General features: G+C 50.9%; 1 protein-coding gene across 4 annotated transcripts in view; it reads right to left on the bottom strand.

Moving 5' to 3' along the window:
* RYR1 (ryanodine receptor 1) overlaps positions 1 to 21549 on the bottom strand; it is a 130739-nt gene that overhangs the window by 44486 nt on the left and 64704 nt on the right. The window contains exons 61-83 of one of the 4 annotated variants that reach the window (XM_066243110.1): positions 21183 to 21232; positions 20704 to 20764; positions 20374 to 20612; positions 17318 to 17399; positions 16409 to 16539; positions 15863 to 16195; positions 14146 to 14386; positions 11506 to 11593; positions 11309 to 11401; positions 10881 to 10895; positions 9532 to 9702; positions 9150 to 9209; positions 8721 to 8858; positions 7462 to 7574; positions 7178 to 7274; positions 6842 to 6948; positions 4318 to 4369; positions 4124 to 4189; positions 2847 to 2946; positions 2478 to 2557; positions 2305 to 2381; positions 1621 to 1694; positions 965 to 982 (exon numbers count right to left, since the gene is read on the bottom strand). In XM_066243110.1, the coding sequence (XP_066099207.1) occupies positions 965 to 982; positions 1621 to 1694; positions 2305 to 2381; positions 2478 to 2557; positions 2847 to 2946; positions 4124 to 4189; positions 4318 to 4369; positions 6842 to 6948; positions 7178 to 7274; positions 7462 to 7574; positions 8721 to 8858; positions 9150 to 9209; positions 9532 to 9702; positions 10881 to 10895; positions 11309 to 11401; positions 11506 to 11593; positions 14146 to 14386; positions 15863 to 16195; positions 16409 to 16539; positions 17318 to 17399; positions 20374 to 20612; positions 20704 to 20764; positions 21183 to 21232 (2486 nt within the window). The remainder of the gene's footprint in view (positions 1 to 964; positions 983 to 1620; positions 1695 to 2304; positions 2382 to 2477; positions 2558 to 2846; positions 2947 to 4123; positions 4190 to 4317; positions 4370 to 6841; positions 6949 to 7177; positions 7275 to 7461; positions 7575 to 8720; positions 8859 to 9149; positions 9210 to 9531; positions 9703 to 10880; positions 10896 to 11308; positions 11402 to 11505; positions 11594 to 14145; positions 14387 to 15862; positions 16196 to 16408; positions 16540 to 17317; positions 17400 to 20373; positions 20613 to 20703; positions 20765 to 21182; positions 21233 to 21549) is intronic. The other 3 variants (XM_066243113.1, XM_066243112.1, XM_066243114.1) reach the window with 3 other exon arrangements.

Below are 21549 nucleotides of genomic sequence, written 5' to 3'. Positions count from 1 at the left end.
GGTGCAGGGAGGAGCGATTACCACTTCAAAGACACTGTGAGGGCCACAGACATCCATGGCACTAGGGAGTCCTGATTTCGGAATCCAGTAACAGCAGATGGAGACCCGAGGGGCCCCCGAGTCATGAAGCTGAGGCCTCAAGTGTCTTTCTACATCAGTGTCCCTCGGATGTCATCACTTATATGACATCCAGGAGTGTCTGCCTGATCCAGCAGAAGATCAAGCAGCTGGTTCCCTCTCAGCACTCCTCCAGGGCCGTGGGATTAATGGATTATGGGGTTTGGGATCACTTTCACGCAAAGGATCTGAGCAGGGAGGGATGGGATTGAAAACCAGTCAATTTGCTCAGATGCCTTGAAAGCAGTCAATCCAAGAGCATAGGGGGTGGGTGCAAATATAAGCCAATCAGAACGGGCATTTGAAAGAAGCCAACCCAAGGAGGCGTGTAGGGGAGGAAACAGAGAGGAGACAGTGAATTGGCCAACCATTGCAGGCGCAGAGGACGCAAGCACACCAATCAGCGTGGAAGCTAGGGGCAACCAATCCAGTTGGCGGATGGAAACTGCGGACCCCACCAATCAGGGTTGTGGCGCAAAGAGCGGGGTGGCTAGGAGTGGGAACACCCCACCTCGGGACTGCGAATCTGGGTCTGGAAGTCCGAGAACATCCGTCTGGAAAGGGGTCTTTGCCATCTTCTCTAGGTTCTACTTTACATATGGGGAAACTGAGACCAACAGAAGGTAAGTGACTGGTACATAGTCCCAGGTGTTGTTAGTAGCTAATCTGGGACCCGAATCTTTGTCTCTGGACCCTGATCTCAAGACTTTCCGTGGGCACAGTGACCCACTGAAGAATTTCTCCCTGGACGTCCCAGATCCTCAGCCCCCAGGTGGAGGGGGCGGCGGGCGCTACAAGGGAGGGGTGGCAGAGTAGCACAGCTAGGGGAACGGGCTGGGGGAATTACCGTTCTGGCGGTTGATGACTGGGGCAGCCAACAGGATGGGAGGAGGAAGCAGGAGAAAAGAGGGAAAAGAGACAGGAGACAGAGACAGAAAAACATACACAGTGACACACCATCAGGAACGAAAACATAGGGAGAAAGAAACAACCCATACAGAAAAACAGCGATAAGGAGACAGAAGGAAGCCAGGAAGAGAGTAGGAAATGACAGTAAAAGCATTGGGGAAGAAAGAAGAGGGAGGAGAAAGAGAGATGGACAGGTAGAGGTGGAGAGGCAGGAGGCAAGGATCAGGGCAGAAAGGTTAAACACGTCACAACACAGCAAGGAGGAGACTCGATTAACCCGGATTAGGAACATTAATGAGAGAACAGCAACCAGGGCGGGAAATTTGGGGCTTGTAGAGGGCGGGGTCCATGTTGTGATGGGTGAGAGAACACAGGACATAAGGACACCCAGGGGTGGGGACCATGATGAGAGAGACCCTGGAGGGATGGGGGACAGGGCTGGGAACCACTGGACAAGGCAGGGGAGGGAGGATCTGGGGATGCACTTGGAGAGGGGGTATTTTGGAGGAAGGGAGTCCTGGGCAGTTTTGGGAGTGGGGGTTGGTCCTGAAGGAAAAATCCCCATGGAAAGGGAAGCCCAAAAGAGGGCCTCACCAGTTCCATCCTCGTTCACCATGCCCAGTCCTTCTGCCTTGTTCTGTCTCTCGAACGCATTGAGATCCAGGACGCTGAGGGGAAGAAAGGAAAGATGGAAGATGTGCTGAGGTCTTCGAACATAGCTCTGCAACCCCTCACCGTGGGAGGTAGAGAGCCATGGGAAACCAGGAACTAGCAAAGACAAAGAGGAAGCAGAAACAGAGTTGGTAGAAGCTATGCAGTAGCAACTACTGTATTAAGTAATGTGGGGCAAGGATGAAATATGTACAAGTTGAAAGCAGGAGGATACAGAAACCATCAATTAGCAAAAGCTTCAGAGGCGTAGAGAACACCAGTCAACAGGGAGAGAACAAAGGCAGACAGTCATAGACACATTAATAGGGGGCATTAGAGAGAACTCAATTCCCCGCTGCTGGGGGCCCCTTGAATTCTCAACAACCTTCTGATTCCAGCTGCCTGGATCTGTAAGGCTGGCATTTTGCCTTCCTTATTGTTGCATGTGAACTCTATTTTTCTTTCTATTTTCTTGCATGTGAATTCTTATAATAAACTCCCTGTCATTTGAGCTAGTCTGTATGGGTCTCTGTTCCTGGAACCAAGAGAGCAGAACTAGAACTGGAAGTGGTAGCAGGAGTGGGGGCACAGCTGCCCCCCAAGCTTCACTGAAAGACATGCTCCTACCTGCATGTCTGCATCAGCGCCTGGATACTCTGAAAGAAGCCAACTTCCTTCTTGTCCTTCAGATAATCCAGCATTCTCTGCAGAGGGGGCAGCAGTGCAGGGGGAACTGGAAGTCACACAGAAACCCCTCACTCCTCTTAGCCCCCCTCCCAAGCCCCTTTGCCTGTTATTACCTGCTGCACATCAGCATTGCCTCCATTTAGGATGGAAATGCCCAGCTTCAGGGTGGAGGACACCATAGCTCCCGTCTCTCCTAGAGGGGGCAGGGGGACAAAAGATGGTGTGCTCAGTTTGGGAGCAGTGTTCTCCATCCACCAGAAAACAGCCATCACTGTTGGAGGGGTTAGAGGAGTGTGCAAGGGTGATTGTGACTGAAGGATGAGTGAGAAATTGCAAGGCAAGTACAACATGCAAGGATGTGTGTAAACCACAGGCATGCAGATGTGGGAGAGTGCGTCGCTAGGTCCACAGGAAATGGGTGGGTTGGGGAGAGAAGACAGGATGAGTGTGCTCAGGAAGAGCCTGAGGCTGGTGGAGGGCACCTTTGCAGGCACTGATCATCTGCAGCACCATCTCTGCGGCCCCTCGGTTGTGCAGCCGTGCCTGTTGGTACAGGAGCCTCTGCTTCTCCATCTCTTTCTCCTGGGGCAGAGCCGGGCCCATGGAACCAAGTGAATCTGGGCTCACCAGCCCAGCCATTCCCCCTCACAGCCCAGCCCCTCACCCCTGTGCTCCCTGCTCCAGCCACATCCCCTGGCCCATTCTTTCAACTCATACACCCACTTTAGCCCTTGGGACTGAAGCCTACAATTTGTCTCTTGCACCTAGTGCAGGCCTGGGCATGGATCAGTCTTAACCAGGGCCCACAGACCTCCAAAGGGTCAAGAGATAAAGTCCAGGAAATCTGTGAACTTGAATGAGGAAAAAAGTTCTATTTTTATGTTTACTACCCTCTAACTTAAATGTAGCATTTCCTCCCATTATGGATGAGCCCATAAACCATAGCAATATTAGCAGAACCTGTGGCTGTGTCTCCAATAAGAATCACAGATGTTTCCATGTCACATTTTTGTAGACATCTCAAAATATTGTTTATATTCACTACTTCGCACTTACAGTAGCTACAGGACCCACTGTTATTTGACAAATTATAATAAAGAAGTAGACATTACCATATCACAAATGTTTAAAATAATATTTTGATAACTATTTCAGTATGCTTATGTATTTATTTCATACATTTAAAAATATAATTCTGAGAAAACCTTCACCAGATGCCAAAAAGAACCCTGGTACAAAGGTTAAGAATCTCTGGGAAAGGCTTGCTGATTGCCTTAATGATTGGATCAGTTAATTGCATGTTTATTAGCTCTTTCTCACTGTGTGGTCTTTGCAAATACTGTTTCCCTACCTGGAACAGCGTTCTCCTTTTCTTCAGCTGGCTCACTCCTACTCCGACATCCTTTCCTCTGAGAAGGGATGTCCCTGCCACCCTCCTCCCCCCAGCTGGGTCGTGCACCTTGCCTGAGCAACCACAGTCCCCTAAACTTCCCACATAGTCCTCTGAGCTGCTCTGGATTCCCCAGCCCTGATGCCCCTGACTGAGCTGCCCTCACCCCTGCCATGGACACTCTGTCTGTTACAGCCTGGTTGATGCATCTTCTCCCCAGTGGACCGATTTGGTCACTGCTGTGTCCCCAACATCATCCAGCACAGGGTCTGGCCCAGAGCACTGCTCTGAATGCGTGCTGAATAATGAGGATGACTGAGTCAGGGTCCCCCATCCCTTTCTCCTCCAGGACCTCCTGATCCCACCTACCTCAAATGAAACCTCAACCTCCTCTTCATCTTCACCGTTCTCCCCTCCCTCCTCCAGGTGGCAGCTCTGGGGATGGGGTATCAGTTAGGGATGATGGGGAACAGAGGAGATACCCCAGGCCACCCCCAGCCCTTTCAGCGGACAGTCACTGCAGCTGAGAAAGGGACTTGCCCTGGATGGGGGCAGGGCCTCACCTTTGCCATGATATCGGCGTATGCCATGTACAGGTAATCCTCATCCAGTTTGCTGAGGAAGTAACCGGAAAGAAGTCAGGACACAACGGAGAGAATCCCCGTCTTAGAGCAGCTTCCAGTTTTCCTTTGGAAAACCACCCCTATCCATGGTCAGCCTGTGTGGTTCACACAGGGTAAACCAGTGCTGCGATTCAGCCAGTTTGCACTGGTTTGGCAGAACTGATACCTAATTTTTTGTTGAGTCCGGCGAATTGGTTGTTAAAATGGCACTTGTAATCAGGGTTCTCTCTAAGGTGGGCACCTGGGCAGCCACCCAATGTGGAAATCACAAATTTACATTCCTTAATCTTTTTTAATGTTCATCTGCGCCACAGCGTATTCTAAGCGCCCATAGTAATGTTCATTCCATCCACAGGTGAAAAAAGTTGCAAGTGAGGACGCCAATCAAGAATACAAAAATATCTTAAATAACAGTTTTATTGTTCTTCTGTCAGGTATTAAATACTTTTTCATTAGTATTTTAAAACTTATCTAGTTTTGTGTACCTCTTTTATTGTTCTTATTTAAGTATTAAATGCATGAAATAATAAACTACCTTTCGGTATATCATTTTTTTTGTACTTAAAACGGTCATTAGGGCAGAGAACCGGTTGTTAAATTATTTGAATCCCATCCCTGGGGTAAACTGTCCATTGCCAGAGGGGGCCTGTGATGAAGGTTGAGCCAATCGGGTACTTTCTATCTCCTTGACCACAAGAACAGGTCAGAGATGGTCATGTGATCCAAGCTGGTCCAGTAGAACTCATTTGGGGAATTTTGCTGGAGCAATTGGTCAAGTTGTTCCCTTTCCACTGGGGTTACTTAAATGGTGTGATAAAAGCCTGGACTTTCTGGGTTCATATTGCCACCCATTGGCTCACTTGACAACTATGGCCACCGACCTTGTCCTTGGATCTCCTCAATACGACAACAACGACTACTACTACTACTAATAAAAGTAATGGCCACGATCTACTGTTGACCCTGTTTGTCCCTGTTCTAAGTGTTGGGTGTATGTATATAAGTCCTCACAATAATCCTATTAGGTAGGTATATCACTAGCCTCATTTTACCAATGAGGAAACTGAGGTACAAAGATCCTTCCTGGGCAAAGTCACACAGTTTATATTGGGATTCAAGCTCGGGTAGTCTAACTGGAGTCATTGCTGTCCCAGGACACTCAACTTCCCAGCGCCCTTGCAGCTAGTGGTGTCCTGATACCGGAATTCTGGCCAATGAGATATGTGCAGAAGTCCACCAGGGAGGGCTTTTTTTTTGGGGGGGGGGATAAAAAGATCTTGGTATTGCTTAGAGAAAAAATTCTCCCCCCTTCTTTCTGCTTGGCATGTGGTCATGTTTAGAGAAGTTCAGCATCCATCTTGTGACCAATGCCAGGCTTAGAATGCCCACATGAATGACTGTGACTGTCATTGTGTCACTGCCCAGCCCTGGATTTTCTACCTCCTCACTTCATGTTATTTGAGAAAAATAAATCCCTATGCTGCCATTTCCTTGTTCACAGAAAGGAGTTAATAGTAGTATCTATCTCATAGTGTGAGGGTTAAGTGAGAGACTGTAGATGTCAAGTGCTTAGCATGGTGCCTGACACATAACAAGCACTTGATAAATGTCACCTATTAACAGCAGCAGCAGCAGCACCATCATTACTACTGTTATTTATTCCCAGGACTGTCAGTCCATATAAAACTTGTGTGAATTAGGCCCTGGCCTGTTGGCTCAGCAGTAGAGCGTCAGCCTGGCGTGTGGGGGACCCAGGTTCGTTTCCCAGCCAGGGCACATAGGAGAAGCCCCCATTTGCTTCTCCACCCCCCCCCCTCCTTCCTCTGTCTCTCTCTTCCCCTCCCGCAGCCAAGGCTCCATTGGAGCAAAGATGGCCCGGGCGCTGGGGATGGCTCCTTGGCCTCTGCCCCAGGCGCTAGAGTGGCTCTGGTCGCGGCAGAGCGACCCCCTGGAGGGCCAGAGCATCGCCCCCTGGTGGGCAGAGCATCTCCCCTGGTGGGCGTGCCGGGTGGATCCCGGTTGGGCGCATGCGGGAGTCTGTCTGACTGTCTCTCCCCGTTTCCAGCTTCAGAAAAATATAAAAAAAGCCAAACAAACAAACAAAAAAACTTGTGTGAATTAGAAAAAGATCACCCCCCCCCCTCCAGACTAACCGCTGTTGGAAATTTGTCATAATATACCAGTTTGTTCCTATAATATACTGATTTTGGTTGAACAAGGTGCTTTCTTCTAGAACACTCAAAATTGATACTGCCTGTGACGTGAACCCTTCAGAGGAGATGTCCTTGTGAAGCGTTCAGCCTGCACAATGGTACATGGTGGCCCTGCATGTCCTAGTAAAGTGACATTGAAAGATCAGCCTCAGGGCTCCCATAGGACCCCGAGGGTCTCTTGAAGAACAGGGAGGTCGCTGGGGGCAGGGAGGTAGCGGGTTGTTTTTCCAAGACCTAGGAAGAGACCTCACCTCTTTTCAGTCAGGGCGGTGCGGCTGAAGTGCAGGACCAGCTGGTGCAGGGGATCTGGCTTCTTCTCCTCCATTTCTTCCTCTTCCTCCTCCTGCTCCCCAGCTTTCTGAGGGGTGGGGAGGGGCCTCTAGAGTCTCCTCCTGTCTTCCCCCATACCCAGACTGGATGTTTTTTAACATGCTCCACACCCTGCACACTCCCTTGGTTTTGCCCAAGGCAGGGGCCACCTTTCTCCTACCCCTCGAGGTGAAGGGTGACCCTGAAGGTGAGCGACAGGCAGCTCAGCCCCAGCCCTATCCATCTCTGCCCCACACTCCAGGCAGGCGCCAACTCACTGAAAGGTCATCTATCATGCGATCCTCAAAACTGTGGTCCTCAGTCAGGATCCATGTGGCCTTGTAGCTCTCCAGAAACATGTTACATGCCCGGTGCCTGCAAGGGAAATATGTGGGTGGGTGACAGTGGGCCCTTCTCTCCTCCACGCCTCCTCTGACCTCCCATGAATCTGCTTCCTCCAACCATTCCTCAAGAGCCCGTCATCTTGGCACTCCATCCTCCCATCCTCTCAGCCACCCTTTCTCTGAGACCCCTTAGCTCCCCTACTCCCCGGGTGTCTTACGTGGGCAGGTTGTACAGGGGGGTCATGCGGAAACAGGCAACGACTGCCCTCCGGCGCTGCTTGGACAAAAGCTTGTGCCACACAGCCTTCTTGGATTTGTAAGGGTGCTCAACCTGGGGGCGGGACAATCCGTTATGTCCCCAGACTCTGCCCCTGGCCTGATTCCAACTTGCAGTCCGAGTGAAACTGCCCATCTATGTCCAGGTCCAAATTCAGGCCCAACTCAAAGGGCCAAAGAAACACCTTGGGTTCAATTCCCAGTCAGGGCACATAGGAGAAGCAATCATCTGCTTCTCTCCCCCTCCCTCTTCCCCTTCTCTCCCCCTTCACTCCCTCCTCTCCTCCTACAGCCAGTGGCTCCTTGGTTGGAGCATTGCCCCAAGCACTGAGGATACCTCGGGTTGGTCCCAGTGTCAGCCTCAGGTGCTAAAAATAGCTGGGTTAATTAGAGCATCCGCCCCAGACTGGGGTTGCGGGTAGATCCCAGTTGGGGCACATGCAGGAGTCTGTCTCCCTATTTCCCCTCCTCTCACTTAAAAAGAAAACAACCCCCCGAAAACAAAAGAACCCCACCTTGGTTCTACAGACAGAGTCAAGGTTCTAATCTGGTCTCTGCTTTCAGACCGAAATTTCTCTCCTAGGCTCCATACACAGACGGATCTCTATCTAGGCCCCACCCCAATTCCAAGACCCACTCAAGGCCCTGCCCATAGAATTAAGTCTACATCAGGCCCCATTAGCAGACCCAAAGTTCTGTCCTAGGCCCAAAACTGAGCACTAACCCAAGTTTCCATTCTAAGTCTCAATTTATGCTCTCAAGATTAGGCCTGATCAGGAGGTGGCACAGTGTATAGAGCATTGGCCTGGGACACAGAGAACCCAGGCTTGAAACCTGAGATCGTGGGCTTGAGCCGGACTCATCTAACTTGAGCGTGGGATCATAGACATGACCCTGTGGTCGCTGGCTTGAGCAAGGGGTTACTGGCTGGGCTGGAGCCCCCCTGGTCAAGGCACATATGAGAAAGCAATCAATGAACAACTTAAGGTGCCGCAACTATGATTTAATGCTTCTCATCTCTCTTCCTGTCTGCCTGTCCCTGTCTGTCTCTCTCTTTAAACTAAAACAATAATAATAATAAGTAAATAAACATAAGGTTCCCCTCAGGCTCCACCCACAGACCCAAGGCTTGCCCCTTGCCCACTCTGAGACCCCCAGCTTGCACCACTCAGCAGCTTAAGATCTCGCCGGTCCTGCCCACCTGCTCCAGATGGTAGAGCACTGCAGACACTTCCTGGACTCTGCGCACGATCTTCTCTGGGTCATCTGCGTCCTCTTCCCGGCCCGGAAGGCCCCGGTACAAGGCCATCTGCCAGCGCAGAGAAGGGGAGCCTTCCACCTGAGAGGAGGAATAGCCGACTGGCGTGAGGACCCCTACCCTGCCCACAATGCCCCCCCTCCACTAGGCTTCTGGCAGGGTGGGATGAGGGTGGGGAAAGGCCTTGTGCACAGTGTGGTGCAGTGTGGCTTATCCTGCTGCCCCACCCCTTTCAACGCTGTTATGATTCAGTGGGCAGGGAGTATAAGTGAAGGTCCTTTTTGGGTGCCTGGTACATAGTAAGTGCTCAAATGTTGGCTCTTATTGTTGCTATTATTCTTACATGCCCACATGCAGATTAAGGAAGCATACCTTTCCCTGAAGGTGAAGGTTGTTTTGCAGAAATTCCCGGACCTCCTCATCTGTGTCTTTCTGGGGAAACATGGCCAGGCCGGGTCACTTCAGAGGGTTCAGCGTCCTCCTTGACCCACAACCCTTTTCCTTCTAGGCCGACCACCCTAGCAGCTGGTGTGAGGCTTGTGTGGGGAGGATCTGAGAGGTGTTTATGGGTTTCACTGGGGTACCAGGTAGGGTCCTTAGGTCCTAGGACTCTGGTAGTTTCCTGGGTGGGGACCTTAGCACCCTGGGGAAGTCTCAGGGTCCTGTGGAAGGATTCAGTAAGGTCTTAAGGAAGGGCACCCAGTGGATTGCGGGGTCTCAGGGGCAGGTTCCCATAATGGGGCTGGGCAGGCACCAGGGCGTAGCGGGTCTTGGCCAGTGCGATGAGGTCCTGGTCAGTGGGTGCACACATGTTCAGGCCGATGGGCAGCATCTTCTTGAGTGTGGCCACAATCAGCGACGTCTGCACAGAGTACCGGTCCCCCCGGCGCTTCTTCTTGGTACGTTCCTGGTCTGAGCCACCCGACTGTGGGGACAGGAGGCTCAGCACCAGCCTGAGTCCCAGCCCAGCCCCATGCCTGACTCCCACCCTCACAGCCATCGTCCACACTGCAGCCCCCAACCCGGATACCTCCATCTCAGAGCCTGTTTGTTTCCACCCAAGACCTTGCTGACATTTCACTTCACATCCCCAGTCTTAACTGTCCCAGACCCAAGCCCCCTGCCCCAGACCCACCCCTATCCCAAATTCCCGACTTCTATCCCAAACCCTTACAGATTCTCCCCCCAACTCCAGGCCTTCCTCAACCTCTGCAATCTTCTCCCAGAATCCCCGAAGAACTCCGAGTACCACCTCCCCACAAAAAACATGCACAAACCCACACTTCATATCTCAAGACTGAGTTCCCCAGGATGAAATAAAGATGCAGGGTCTCAGGAGACAAGGAAGAAAAAAAAGAGACACTGAGAGTCTGAGATAGACAAGGACACAGGAAGACAGAAGATGCGAGAGAGATCCAGAAAGATCTGGGAACAGAAACACGGGGCATGGAGTTCCACAGCCGTGTTCTGAAGCCTTGGGTGCAGACCCGGGGTCAGGGCCACCCCAGTCATGCTAGTGAGAAGCCCCAGGGACAAGCTCTGGCCAGAGCCACATCCACACTGGCTCACAATATGGAGGCCAAACATGCAGCATCTGAGTCCTTGCAGAGCCCTGGGTTACGGGCCACTGGCTGAATGCCATCAGAGGCTCAAAAGGATGACTGTTGACCAAGGTCACACAGCCAACTGTCAGTCAGGATTCTAACCCAAGTCTGTCGAATTCCAGAGCCCAAGCCTTAAAAACCCACCATGCGCGTGCCTGTCCCATCCCCATTCCCATTCCTCATGACCTCAGCCCACAGTGCTTAGATGCTTTGGGGAAAGCTCAGAGGAGTTTTTTTATTTGCTTGCTTGCTTGTTTTTTTTTTTTTTTAACAAAAGTTAAAAAAAAAGTAAATTGCTTAAAACTGAGGGTTGGGAAGGGAATGGTTGGTTGGGGGTGGGGAGGGGCAGAGAGAAAGAATTTGGTGACTGGGAGCAAAGGATGATGGGTGGGGAACAAGGGCAGGGCAGGGGTTTTCTGGAGGGGCTGCAGAGGCTGGGCTTGTGGAGAAGAGGGGATTAGTCAAGAGCCATGCGAAAGGTTCCAGACAAGGGGCTGACCTGTGCATCTCCCGCCTGCTTCATCGGGTGGCGGACAGAGATAAGAAGGGTTACCCCAGTCCCTCAGAAGACCCCGGGCCCAACTCCGTTTGCCCGACCCCGGCTTCTCTGCCCCACTGGACACACATCCCCTTGTAGGGCATCCCCACACCTTGACTCAGGGCGAGTGGGTTTGTCCTTTAGAACCCCGAAGAGGGCAATACTGAGAAGTATAAGGGGAGAAGGAAGGGGGACATGGGATAATGGGGATATGAGGAAGGAAATGCAAGATATGAGAGAGGACAAAGCTGTGAGGGCGGCAGGGAATGTGACCCTGCCCCAGGATGGGGCAGCTGGCTGGATGAGGAGGTGGCAGGTAGGAAGCCCTGGGGTGTGTTCCTCCCCCCCCCCCCCCCCGCTAAGGCCACCTCCCAGAGCAAGGCACCCACCTTGGCCATTTTGCTCTTGTTGTCAGCAGTCAGAAATGACATGTTGTTGATCTCATTCTGGACTACAAAGTTCTGCTCCTCACGCTTAAAGTTCTGTTGGCAGAGGCAGTACTGCGGGTCAGACAGGGTGGGGGAGGGCATCTCGGCGCAGCAGCTTCTCAGGTATAAAGAGGAGGGTGGGGGGGATAGGGACTCACATGGGACTTGCACCAGTAGATGAAGATCTCACCCACCATCCTGAACAGCTCCTCGCCGTTGGGATTGGGCTCTGTCAGCCAGTGTGCCCTGGGCATCAGGGAAGGAGCGGGTGAGGGATGGGGGTGGGACACCCAGGAGAGGGGGTTGCACAAGAGATCTCAGGGGAGTCAGGGGGACTAGGAGACTTCAGAGGGGTAGAGTTTTCTACGTAATCTGGGCATTGAAATGACTTAAAATTTTTAAATGTTTATTTATTGATTTTAGTGAGAGAAGAAGGGCGAGAGAGACAGACAGGAACACCGGCGATCTGTTCCTGGATGTGCTCCGACCGGGGATTGAACCAGCAACCTCTGCACTTTGGGAGGATGTTCTAACCAACTGAGCTATCTGGCCAGGGCTGACTTAAAAATTTTAAATGGCCATTCCTTTACAAGTTTTTTCTTTCTTTCTCTGCTTTTTTATTGAAGTATAGTGTACATATAAAGTGTCAACTTGATGAATTATCTATCACAAAGTGCACATTCTTGTGTAACCACCACCCAAGTCAAGAAAAAGAACATTTCCAGTCCCCAGAACTATTCTTGTGTCCCTCTCAGCCACTCCTACATCCTTTCTCTTGAAAAATGACCCTTATCTTGACTTACAGACCATGAATTATTTGTCCGGTTTTGAATGTTACATAAACAGATACAATATGTACTCTATTTGTCATTTTCTTGGCTTCTTTCATTCAACCTGATGTTTGTGACATCCATGTTGTGTGTTGTGACTTTGTGCACTTTCATCGTTGTGTAGTAGTTCACTGTGTGATATAATCTTTACTAGTTTAAACTCTTTGAATCTAGCACTCCCACTTTTAGGAAACTACCCTGTAGCAATGCCCACTGGTGAGCACAAAGACAACGCTCAAGGATGCACCCAGCATGCATACCACTACTTCACTTTTCTCCCTGTGACAGACAGGGCTTTCTCACAAAGTCTTGTGCAAACTTAAAATCTTTTTTAAAAAAAATTTTTTTTTTTTTTTTTTGTATTTTTCTGAAGCTGGAAACGGGGAGAGACAGTCAGACAGACTCCCACATGCACTCGACCGTGATCCACCCGGCACGCCCACCAGGGGGCGACGCTCTGCCCACCAGGGGGCGATGCTCTGCCCATCCTGGGCGTCGCCATGTTGCGACCAGAGCCACTCTAGCGCTTGGGGCAGAGGCCAAGGAGCCATCCCCAGCACCCGGGCCATCTTTGCTCCAATGGAGCCTTGGCTGCGGGAGGGGAAGAGAGAGACAGAGAGGAAGAGAGAGGGAGGGGTGGAGAAGCAGATGGGCGCTTCTCCTGTGTGCCCTGGCCAGGAATCGAACCCGGAACTTCTGCACGCCAGGCCAACGCTCTACCACTGAGCCAACCGGCCAGGGCCAAAAAAAATTTTTTTTTCATTTATTTATTTTGTGACAGAGACAGAGTCAGAGAGAGGGACAGACAGGAAGGGAGAGAGATGAGAGAGAGATGAGAAGCATCAATTCTGCATTGAGGCACCTTAGTTGTTTGTTGATTGCTTTCTCATATGTGTTTTGACCAGGGGGCTACAGCAGACTGAGTGACCGCTTGCTGGAGCCAGTGACCTTGGGCTCAAGCTAGTGAGCTTTGCTCAAACCAGACAAGCCCACGCTCAAGCTGGTGACCTCAGGGTCTCGAACCTGGGTCCTCCGCATCCCAGTCCGATGCTCTATCCACTGCACCACTGCCTGGTCAGGCTTAAAATCTTTTTCAACCAGGATGGAACTGGAGTTGAAATTCATTTGCTAACCCTGGATTAGGCTGCACCTAGGAGTTAATAATTCTCTCTCTTTTTTTTTTTTTTTAGCGAGAGAGACAGATTGATGAGAAGCATCAACTCATGGCTGTGGCACTTTTTTAGCTGTTCATTTACTGCTTCTCATGCGTGCCTTGACTAGACAAGCCCAGTGACCCCTTCCTTGCTCAAGCCAGTGACCTTGGTGCTCAAGCCAGTGATCATGGGGTCATGTCTACGATCCCACGCTCAAGCTGGTGACCCCACACTCAATCTGCTGAGCCTGCGTTCAAGCTGGATGAGCCTGTGCTCAAGCCGGCAACTTCAGGGTTTTGAACTTGGGTCCTCAGTGTCTCAGGCCAGTGCTCTATCCACTGCACCACCACCAGTCAGGCAGGAGTTAATAATTCTTTAAACAGTTTCTAATTTTAGGGAGATGTTATCAATTGCTTCATACCTTTACTTGCCCTTTTATTAAAGATCTATGTTTCTGGAGAAAAGGAGGCTGGCCACATCTGGACTATCTTCTCCCAATGACAGAAGAAGGCCTGATGATTGGGCTTCACTGCACAAATATCAGACACCCCATCTACCCAAGCCTGGAGGCCCAGTGCTGGAGGAAAAGCAGGGCTCCTTATGGCTGACATGGCAACTGCACTGGGGCTCAGATTCAGGCGGCGCAAAGGGGCAGAAGCGGATTAAATCCAGTGGGTTGGATTTTATTGGGCCAGAAGCAATGGATTTGGAGGCAGAAGGTTAGGTGAGAATTGCAAGAAATTTATAGCAAGTTGAGGGGTCAGATGGGGGTTTAAGGGATCCGAGATCAGGGGATGGCTGGGGATATGCTGACCTGTTGTTGTCCACGTAGCGGATGAGCAGAGGATAGAGGGCATACAGGTCCCTGCAGAGCACAGAGAACTCGTCCCGTACCAGAAGCTCACCCTCCTCAGCTTCTGCCTTGGCCTCCAGGCGCAGCTGCTCCTCCTCAGCCACCACCTTCCCCGCCCGCTTGCGCAGCCGCCCAATGGTCGGGATGAAGTGTGTGTGTAGGAGCTCAGGCCGGGCCCGGCTCACGATGGGCTGGGCAAACACTGCAGGAACAAATGGGGGACACTCATGACTGACCAGCCTCTAACACCAACATCTGACCTGTTATCTCTGATGCCACCCTTGACCTCTGTTTCCATCCCATGACTCCCAACCTTTATCTTTGACCCAGAAGCTGTCATTGACCCTGACTTCCGACCTTAGCATCTACAGTGTGTCCGTAAAGTCATGGTGCACTTTTGACCGGTCTCAGGAAAGCAACAAAAGATGATAGAAATGTGAAATCTGCACCAAATAAAAGGAAAACCTTCCCAGTTTCTGTAGGATGATGTGGCAGTATGAGCACATGCACAGATAATGACGTAACACCGTGTATACAGCAGAGCAGCCCACGGCCATGCCAGTCGAGATGTGGACAGTACAGAGGAAAGTTCAGTGTGTTTTGTGGCTCACTAAATTCAAATCCGTGACCAAAGTGCAACATGAATATCGGCGTGTTTATAACGAAGCACCCACCACATAGGAATAACATTACTCGGTGGGATAAGCAGTTGAAGGAAACCGGCAGTTTGGTGGAGAAACCCCATTCTGGTAGGCCATCAGTCAGTGACGAGTCTGTAGAGGCTATATGGGATAGGAACCTAAAAAGCCCTAAAAAATCTGTGTGTGAGCCCACATCGAACTGCACTGAACAGGTATGAAACTGGGAGAGTTTTCCTTTTATTTGGTGCAGATTTCACATTTCTATCGTCTTTTGTTGCTTTCCTGTGACCGGTCAAAAGTGCACCATGACTTTATGGACACTCTGTATTTAATCCCATTCTTGACCTTGGGCCCTGACCTCTGACATAGCCCCTGAACCCTGATCCCAACCATAACCCTTAACCTAAACTTATGACCCCAGCCTAATACCTGTTCCTGACCTCTGACCCAAACTGAATCCTTACCTGATACCATACACTAGCTGGTGACTCTCACCCCAGTCTTTAACCACTGGGCTGGTCCCTGCCCAGACTCTTCCTCATAACATGTTTTCTGACCTATGGCTTCTTACCTCGCCTCTGGCCTCTGACCCTGGCCTTTGATCCCAACCCTGACTAGTTTGATCCAGTTCCTGACACAGAATTTCTAAGCCAGGAATCCCAATCCTTTTAAGGTTAATTTTTTTACTTATGACCTACTACCCCATTCTTACCAGGGACCTCATTCTCTGACCATTTGCATAAGGAACTCAGGCTTCTGACCCAGCTCCTACACCCTGACGTAACCCACTCTACGGTTCTAGAAATTCAGAAGTAGGACTAGAGTACTCCCTGGACTCACCCGTCCAGCCCAAACCCTCTAAGTCTGAGATTCTGACCCCTTGCGATGATCCCTAACTTTTGATCCTGAGAAAACCAAGACTCTGACTCCTCCCAATTCCCTCCTGGGGGAACCATGAACCCCAGGATCTCCCTCTCAGACCATTTGATCAAGGACCCTGGTTCTAGCTCTCAGAAACGGAGTCCCTCCAGACACACCAGCAAGCCGCTTCATCCACGAGGCCTCGTCAATGCCCAGGTTGTTGACGATGATTCGCAGGATATTCCCCAGCAGGGAGTTGAGGTGGTCAGAGGTGACAGCTGTGCAGGGTGGGAGGGCCCCAGCAGGCAGGGCCGGTGGGGGCACCTCAGGCCCGCGCTCCCACCAGCGGGGCAGGTAGCTGCACAGCATGGGCAGTGTAATCTCAATGACATGTGGCATCTCCGTATAGCGGGCCCCCGACTCAGCCAGGACCCCGATGTCTGCCATGAGCCGCTCCAGCACCGGGATGTCAGGGCACATTTCCTCAACACTGTTGGGGAGCCCCAAGACTGGGGTGCAGAGAGGGGAGTCAGGGCATGCCAACCCATCACCCTCAGACAAACCAGGATCCTCACAAACCCTGGGATTCCCCAATCTGAAGCTGGGAATCCTCAGCCCCTCAGAGTCCAGGTTAGGCCACACTGCCCCCAAAGTGGGCCCTGCCCGGAGCCCCATGCTGGGTGGGGTGGAACCCTGACAGCTGCCTTAGCCCCACAACTTACTGGCCCGCTCCCGGGGAGACTTGGTGGTGTACACAGAGCAGGCATTATACTCGTTCAGCTGAGGCTCCAGGAATGCCACAGGCATGGCCGCTGCCAGGCAGGCGAGGCACTCCCCAAGGGCTGGCCGCAGCCTGGAAGAGGCAGCTCCTTAGCTCCCATGTCCTCCTCTGCAGAGGCCTGGGTCCCAGCCCTGGCCTCCTCAGAAGTTACTCTCCCCAGAAGCCTTTGGACCAGAGCGGCTGCCTACCGGTCGCCACAGTGTGGCCTTTCCCCAGGGCTTCCTGAGTGCCTTCTTGCTCCACCTGCAATCCTGGCTCAGGAGAGCCCACAGGAGCACTGCCAGGGCCCTTCTCACTGTCCCCACTGTGCTATGGCTCCTGTGTGCCGCCCTCATTTCTGCAGGCCCCTTGCCAGGGCAAGCTTGTTCCTCAGCAAAGAACAACCTAGCATCCCGGCCACAAGTGCCTGGTTCCCACCTGCCCCGCCCCTTACCTCCCCTGAGGGTGGCCTCCACTTCCTTTGTGGGCCTTCCTGAGTGCCCTCGTGTGGCCACCTTGGGGAACTGCAACTGTCACAATGTGTGAGTCTGTAGTTGAAAACTTTGAACATCTCTCCTGCTTTTCACTCTTCTTTTTTTTTTAATTTTTAATTTATTTTTTATTTATTCATTTTTAGAGAGCAGAGAGAGAGACAGAGAGAGAGAAGGGGGGAGGAACTGGAAGCATCAACTCCCATATGTGCCTTGACCAGACAAGCCCAGGGTTTCGAATCAGCGACCTCAGCATTTCCAGGTCGATGCTTTATCCACTGCGCCACCGCAGGTCAGGCCTCACTCTTCTCTTGTGCTCTCCCTTCCCTGAGCCCCCACAGCACCCACCCCAGCCCCAAACTATGGCTGTTCCTCCTTACTTCTCCACATAAGAGTTCCTGGTCGTTCCCAAAGAGTAGATACTGCACAGTGTCCGGTAGCATGAGACCTGAACGTCATCCACTGAGAGAGAGAGAACAAGTGTCGAGGATGTGCCCACCATACCAGCTCCCGCAACCCCAGTTCCCGGTATCCAAATGGTGAGTAAAAGCAGAGACTGTAGAGCTGCCTGCCATTTACTAGTTTTGTGACTTGAGTAAATACCACTATCTTGGCTTGTTTTCCTATCTGTAAAATGGGGGTAATTATAGTATCTTCCTCATGTGGGGGTTACTGTGAGGATCAAAAGAGTTAATACTCGGAAAGCAATAAAAACAAGCACACAACAGGCACTCAATAAAGGCTCATTGTCATTCTCTCCTTGGAGAGGAGTCATGGATCTATTTGATAGTGATGGACACTCCCGCCAGAAAAATGCAAACACGCAACCCTGACTACCTAATTCTAGGTTATCCACACAGCCTCCTTGGAAGGTCAGGTTAAGAACCTCATCAACACCACAAATGTCACTAGGCAAGAAGAGGGCAGGGGGACTGTTCTAGATTGAAAAGAGACTACAACCTGACCAGGCGGTGGCACAGTGGATAGAGCATCGAACTGGGATGCGGAAGGACCCAGGTTTGAGACCACGAAGTCACCAGCTTGAGCGCGGGCTCGTCTGGTTTGAGCAAAAGCTCACCAGCTTGGACCCAAGGTCGCTGGCTCGAGCAAGGGGTTACTCGGTCTGCTGAAGGCCCGCGGTCAAGGCACATATGGGAAAGCAACCAATGAACAACTAAGGTGTCACAACGAAAAACTGATGATTGATGCTTCTCATCTCTCTTCGTTCCTGTCTGTCTGTCCCTATCTATTCCTCTCTCTGACTCTCTGTCTTTGTAAAAAAAAAAAAAAAAGAAAAGAAAAGAGACTACAAAGCCATGAGAGAAACACCAGTGTATTTTGATTTTTTTTTTAAAAAAATCAAAGGCAGTTTGAGGGTAATAGGGAAATTTAAATATAGTCAGGTTAGGGGTGATACTGACATTGTGGTTACATGAGAGAAGGTTCCTATGTAGGAGATGCAAGCTGAATATTTATGGATGAGATCTCACTATGTGTGCCACTCACATTCAAAAGTTTAAAAAAGTCTGTAGATCCTTTCACCCATAAAGTGAAAAGTAACACAAATGGAGCAAGTTCTTAACAAGTATCTTCCAAGCCCCAGCTGGCTGGCTCAGTGGTACAGTGTCCACCCAGCATGTGGAGGTCCTGGGTTCAATCCTCAGTCAGGGCACATAGAAGAAGTGACCATCTGCTTCTCCACCTCCCCTCTCCACTCTGTCACTCTCTCTGTCTGTCTTTTCCTCCCACAGCCATGGTTCAAGCAAGTTGGGTGCTGAGGATGGCTCCATGGCCTCTACCTCAGATGCGAAAAATAGCTCAGTTGCCAAGCAATGGAGCACTGCCCCATAGGGGGCTTGCCAGGCAGATCCCAATCAAGGTGCATGCCAGAGTCTGTCTCTCTGCCTCTCCTCCTATCATTGAATAAAAGATGAAAATAAACAAGTCTCTTCCTTTGACTTTTCTGTATATTATTAACATTTCAAAATAAAATGTTGGTGGGGACCCCATCCAAGTTTTATTTTTCTTACTTTTATCACTAGATTCTAATTTCAAATAAACAGTGATTTGGGACATGGCTCTACTATCCCTCAGTCCCCACAACTCATCAGCCCTACAATCCATTCTGGATGCTTCCCCTGGGCACCCTCTGGGTTGCTCACTGAGTCCTCCACTGACCTCAGCATCTCCCCAGCATGTCTCATGGAGGCCCCACTGTCCCAAGGTCTCCAGATCAGGGCCTTGGACCTTACGCTGAACATCCCCCTCCACAGCCCATCTCCTCAGTCTTCTGAGTACCTCCTCCCATCAGCCCTTCCTGTCCTTCTCCAGTTCCCCCATGGTCCAGGCCACATCCTATAAGGAATTTGAGTACCTGAACACATAATGTCATGACACCCCATGGGGGTTTCATCTTGCTTATGTCTCTTGTGACTGAGAGAGAGAGAGAGTCAGAGATAGGGACAGACAGACAGGAAGGGAGAGAGATGAGAAGCATCAATTCTTCATTGTGGCACCTTAGTTGTTCATTGATTGCTTTCTCATATGTGCCTTGACTGGGGGGCTACATCAAACTGAGTGACTCCTTGTTCGAGCCAGCGACTTTGGGCTCAAGATGGTGAGCCTTGCTCAAACCAGATGAGCCCATGCTCAAGTTGGCGACCTCAGGGTCTCAAACCTGGATCCTCTGTGTCCCAGTCCAATGCTCTATCTACTGCGCCACCGCCTGGTTAGGCGCTTATGTCTCTTTAACAATAGTATGTGTGTACTCTGTTACAAGATCCCAGGTGAGGTGCCATTTGGTAGAATAAATACGGCAAACACTGCTAAGTGACTCCCAGCACCTGTTCTTACCTTCTTTCTGTACTCTGTTCTTCCTAGTAATAAACCTCCAAAATCTTAGCTTAACACATGCCCTCCCAGAATAGAGGCTACTTTCCCAGTTTCCTTTGCAGCAACATGGGCCATGAGCTAAGTTCTGGCCAATGGGACAGATGTAAGCGGGAGTGATGCCGCCACTTCTAGGGTGTTTCATTCAGAGAACTGAGGTGCCCTCTGCTTTGCTTTCTCTCCTCTCCCGCTGGATCACATGGATAAGGGCAATATTTCAGAGACAGTAGAATAACAAAATGGAGGGAACCTGGGATCCTGACATGATCCACTTACAAGTAAACTGTTACATGAGACAAAAATACACATCTATCTTGCTTAAATGATGGTAATTTAGGCTCTTTTAATAGAGCTGCTGAACTCATATCCTAATTAACTCATTCTATTACCTACTAACTTACTGAATACACACTTGCTTATGGCAATAAGCCCACTCAACAAATACATACTTAAACACCTGAGGATTCTAACAGTCGCACAAGGATGAGAGGTTTTGGCTGAACTGACCCCCCCACCCCACCCCTACTGTGGGGTCAGGAGCCCTTACAGATGACATCATCTCCAAACTGGTGCTGAGCGATGTGCTGGAAGAGGGTGGTGAGGACGGGCAGCAGGGCCACAGTGGTGTAGGTGAGGTTCTGGCCCACACCCTTCACCTGCGTGCGTGCCTGGGACACCTTGCCTAGCCGCAGGTTCTCCACCATCTTCTCAATGTCCTCTGAGGCACTCTCAAAGAAGGAACGGAGGCCAGCCTTCACGATCTCTGGGCCTGACTTCATCACCGTCCTAGGAGGGAAGTGGGGGCACCCCATTTCTAGAATCTGGGAGTTTAGATTTTGGAGAATCTAAGAGTAGGCACCAGGAACGTTAGCCATACCTGGCATCCAGAGAGCGTGCCAGGATGTGAAGACAGTTGACTACAGCTGGGGCATCCGTCCCTGAGGGAGGAAGATGAGCTTGAATAAAGGAAAGACGACAGGACTGGACCTCCCTCCCTCTATATCCACCCCAAATGATCTCTCCCCACCCCCACCCAGATTCCCATAGCCCCTGTTTTTACCCATCCAAGCCCTGTCCCCTCTTCCTGACCCTCCCCCATTCTGGCCCTGCCCCCTCAGCCCTGTCTGCTGATGAGTCTATTTCCCCCTGGCCTGGGAGCTCCATGAGAGCAGGGCCCAGGACTGTCCCAGGTACTGCCCTGTCCCCAGATCTACCCTGTCCATGTTGGGTCCAGGGAAGAACACAGTAAATGTCCAAATTAAGGCATGAGCCTCGGCCATATTTATTCAGGGTAGGGTTGGTAATGTAGGGAAGAGAGGGGAGATTAAGAAGGGCTCAGGGAGCAGAGCTACTTACCAAAGAGAGAGACTCGGTGACGGACAAGAGCAGCAAGTTTGCAGAAGAGGCTAATGATAGAGAAAGAAACAGAAAGACAGGGGAAACAGGGGGCAGGGACTCCATCGGGACAAGGGCAGTGGTAACACAATTAGAGAAGGCAAGGCCAGAGGGAAAGGGACAGAAGACAGAGCCAGGAGGAGGTATAATGGCAGAGGAAAAATAAAGGAGACAGGAGGGGTAGGAAGGGGCAGAGAGATGAGTAAGCTTGTGAGTCACAGGCAATAAATGGCATGTTTTCAGGTGGGGAGGCTGGTCTGCCTTTCTTTTTTTTTGAGAGAGAGTAGGGGAGATACAGAGACAGACTCCCGCATGTGCCAGGACCGGG

Source organism: Saccopteryx bilineata, chromosome 9 (genome assembly GCF_036850765.1).
Source record: "Saccopteryx bilineata isolate mSacBil1 chromosome 9, mSacBil1_pri_phased_curated, whole genome shotgun sequence".
NCBI classification, from domain to species: Eukaryota; Metazoa; Chordata; class Mammalia; order Chiroptera; family Emballonuridae; genus Saccopteryx; species Saccopteryx bilineata.
Note: the sequence above shows the minus strand (reverse complement) of the source record. Positions and strands in the feature narration are given on the sequence as shown.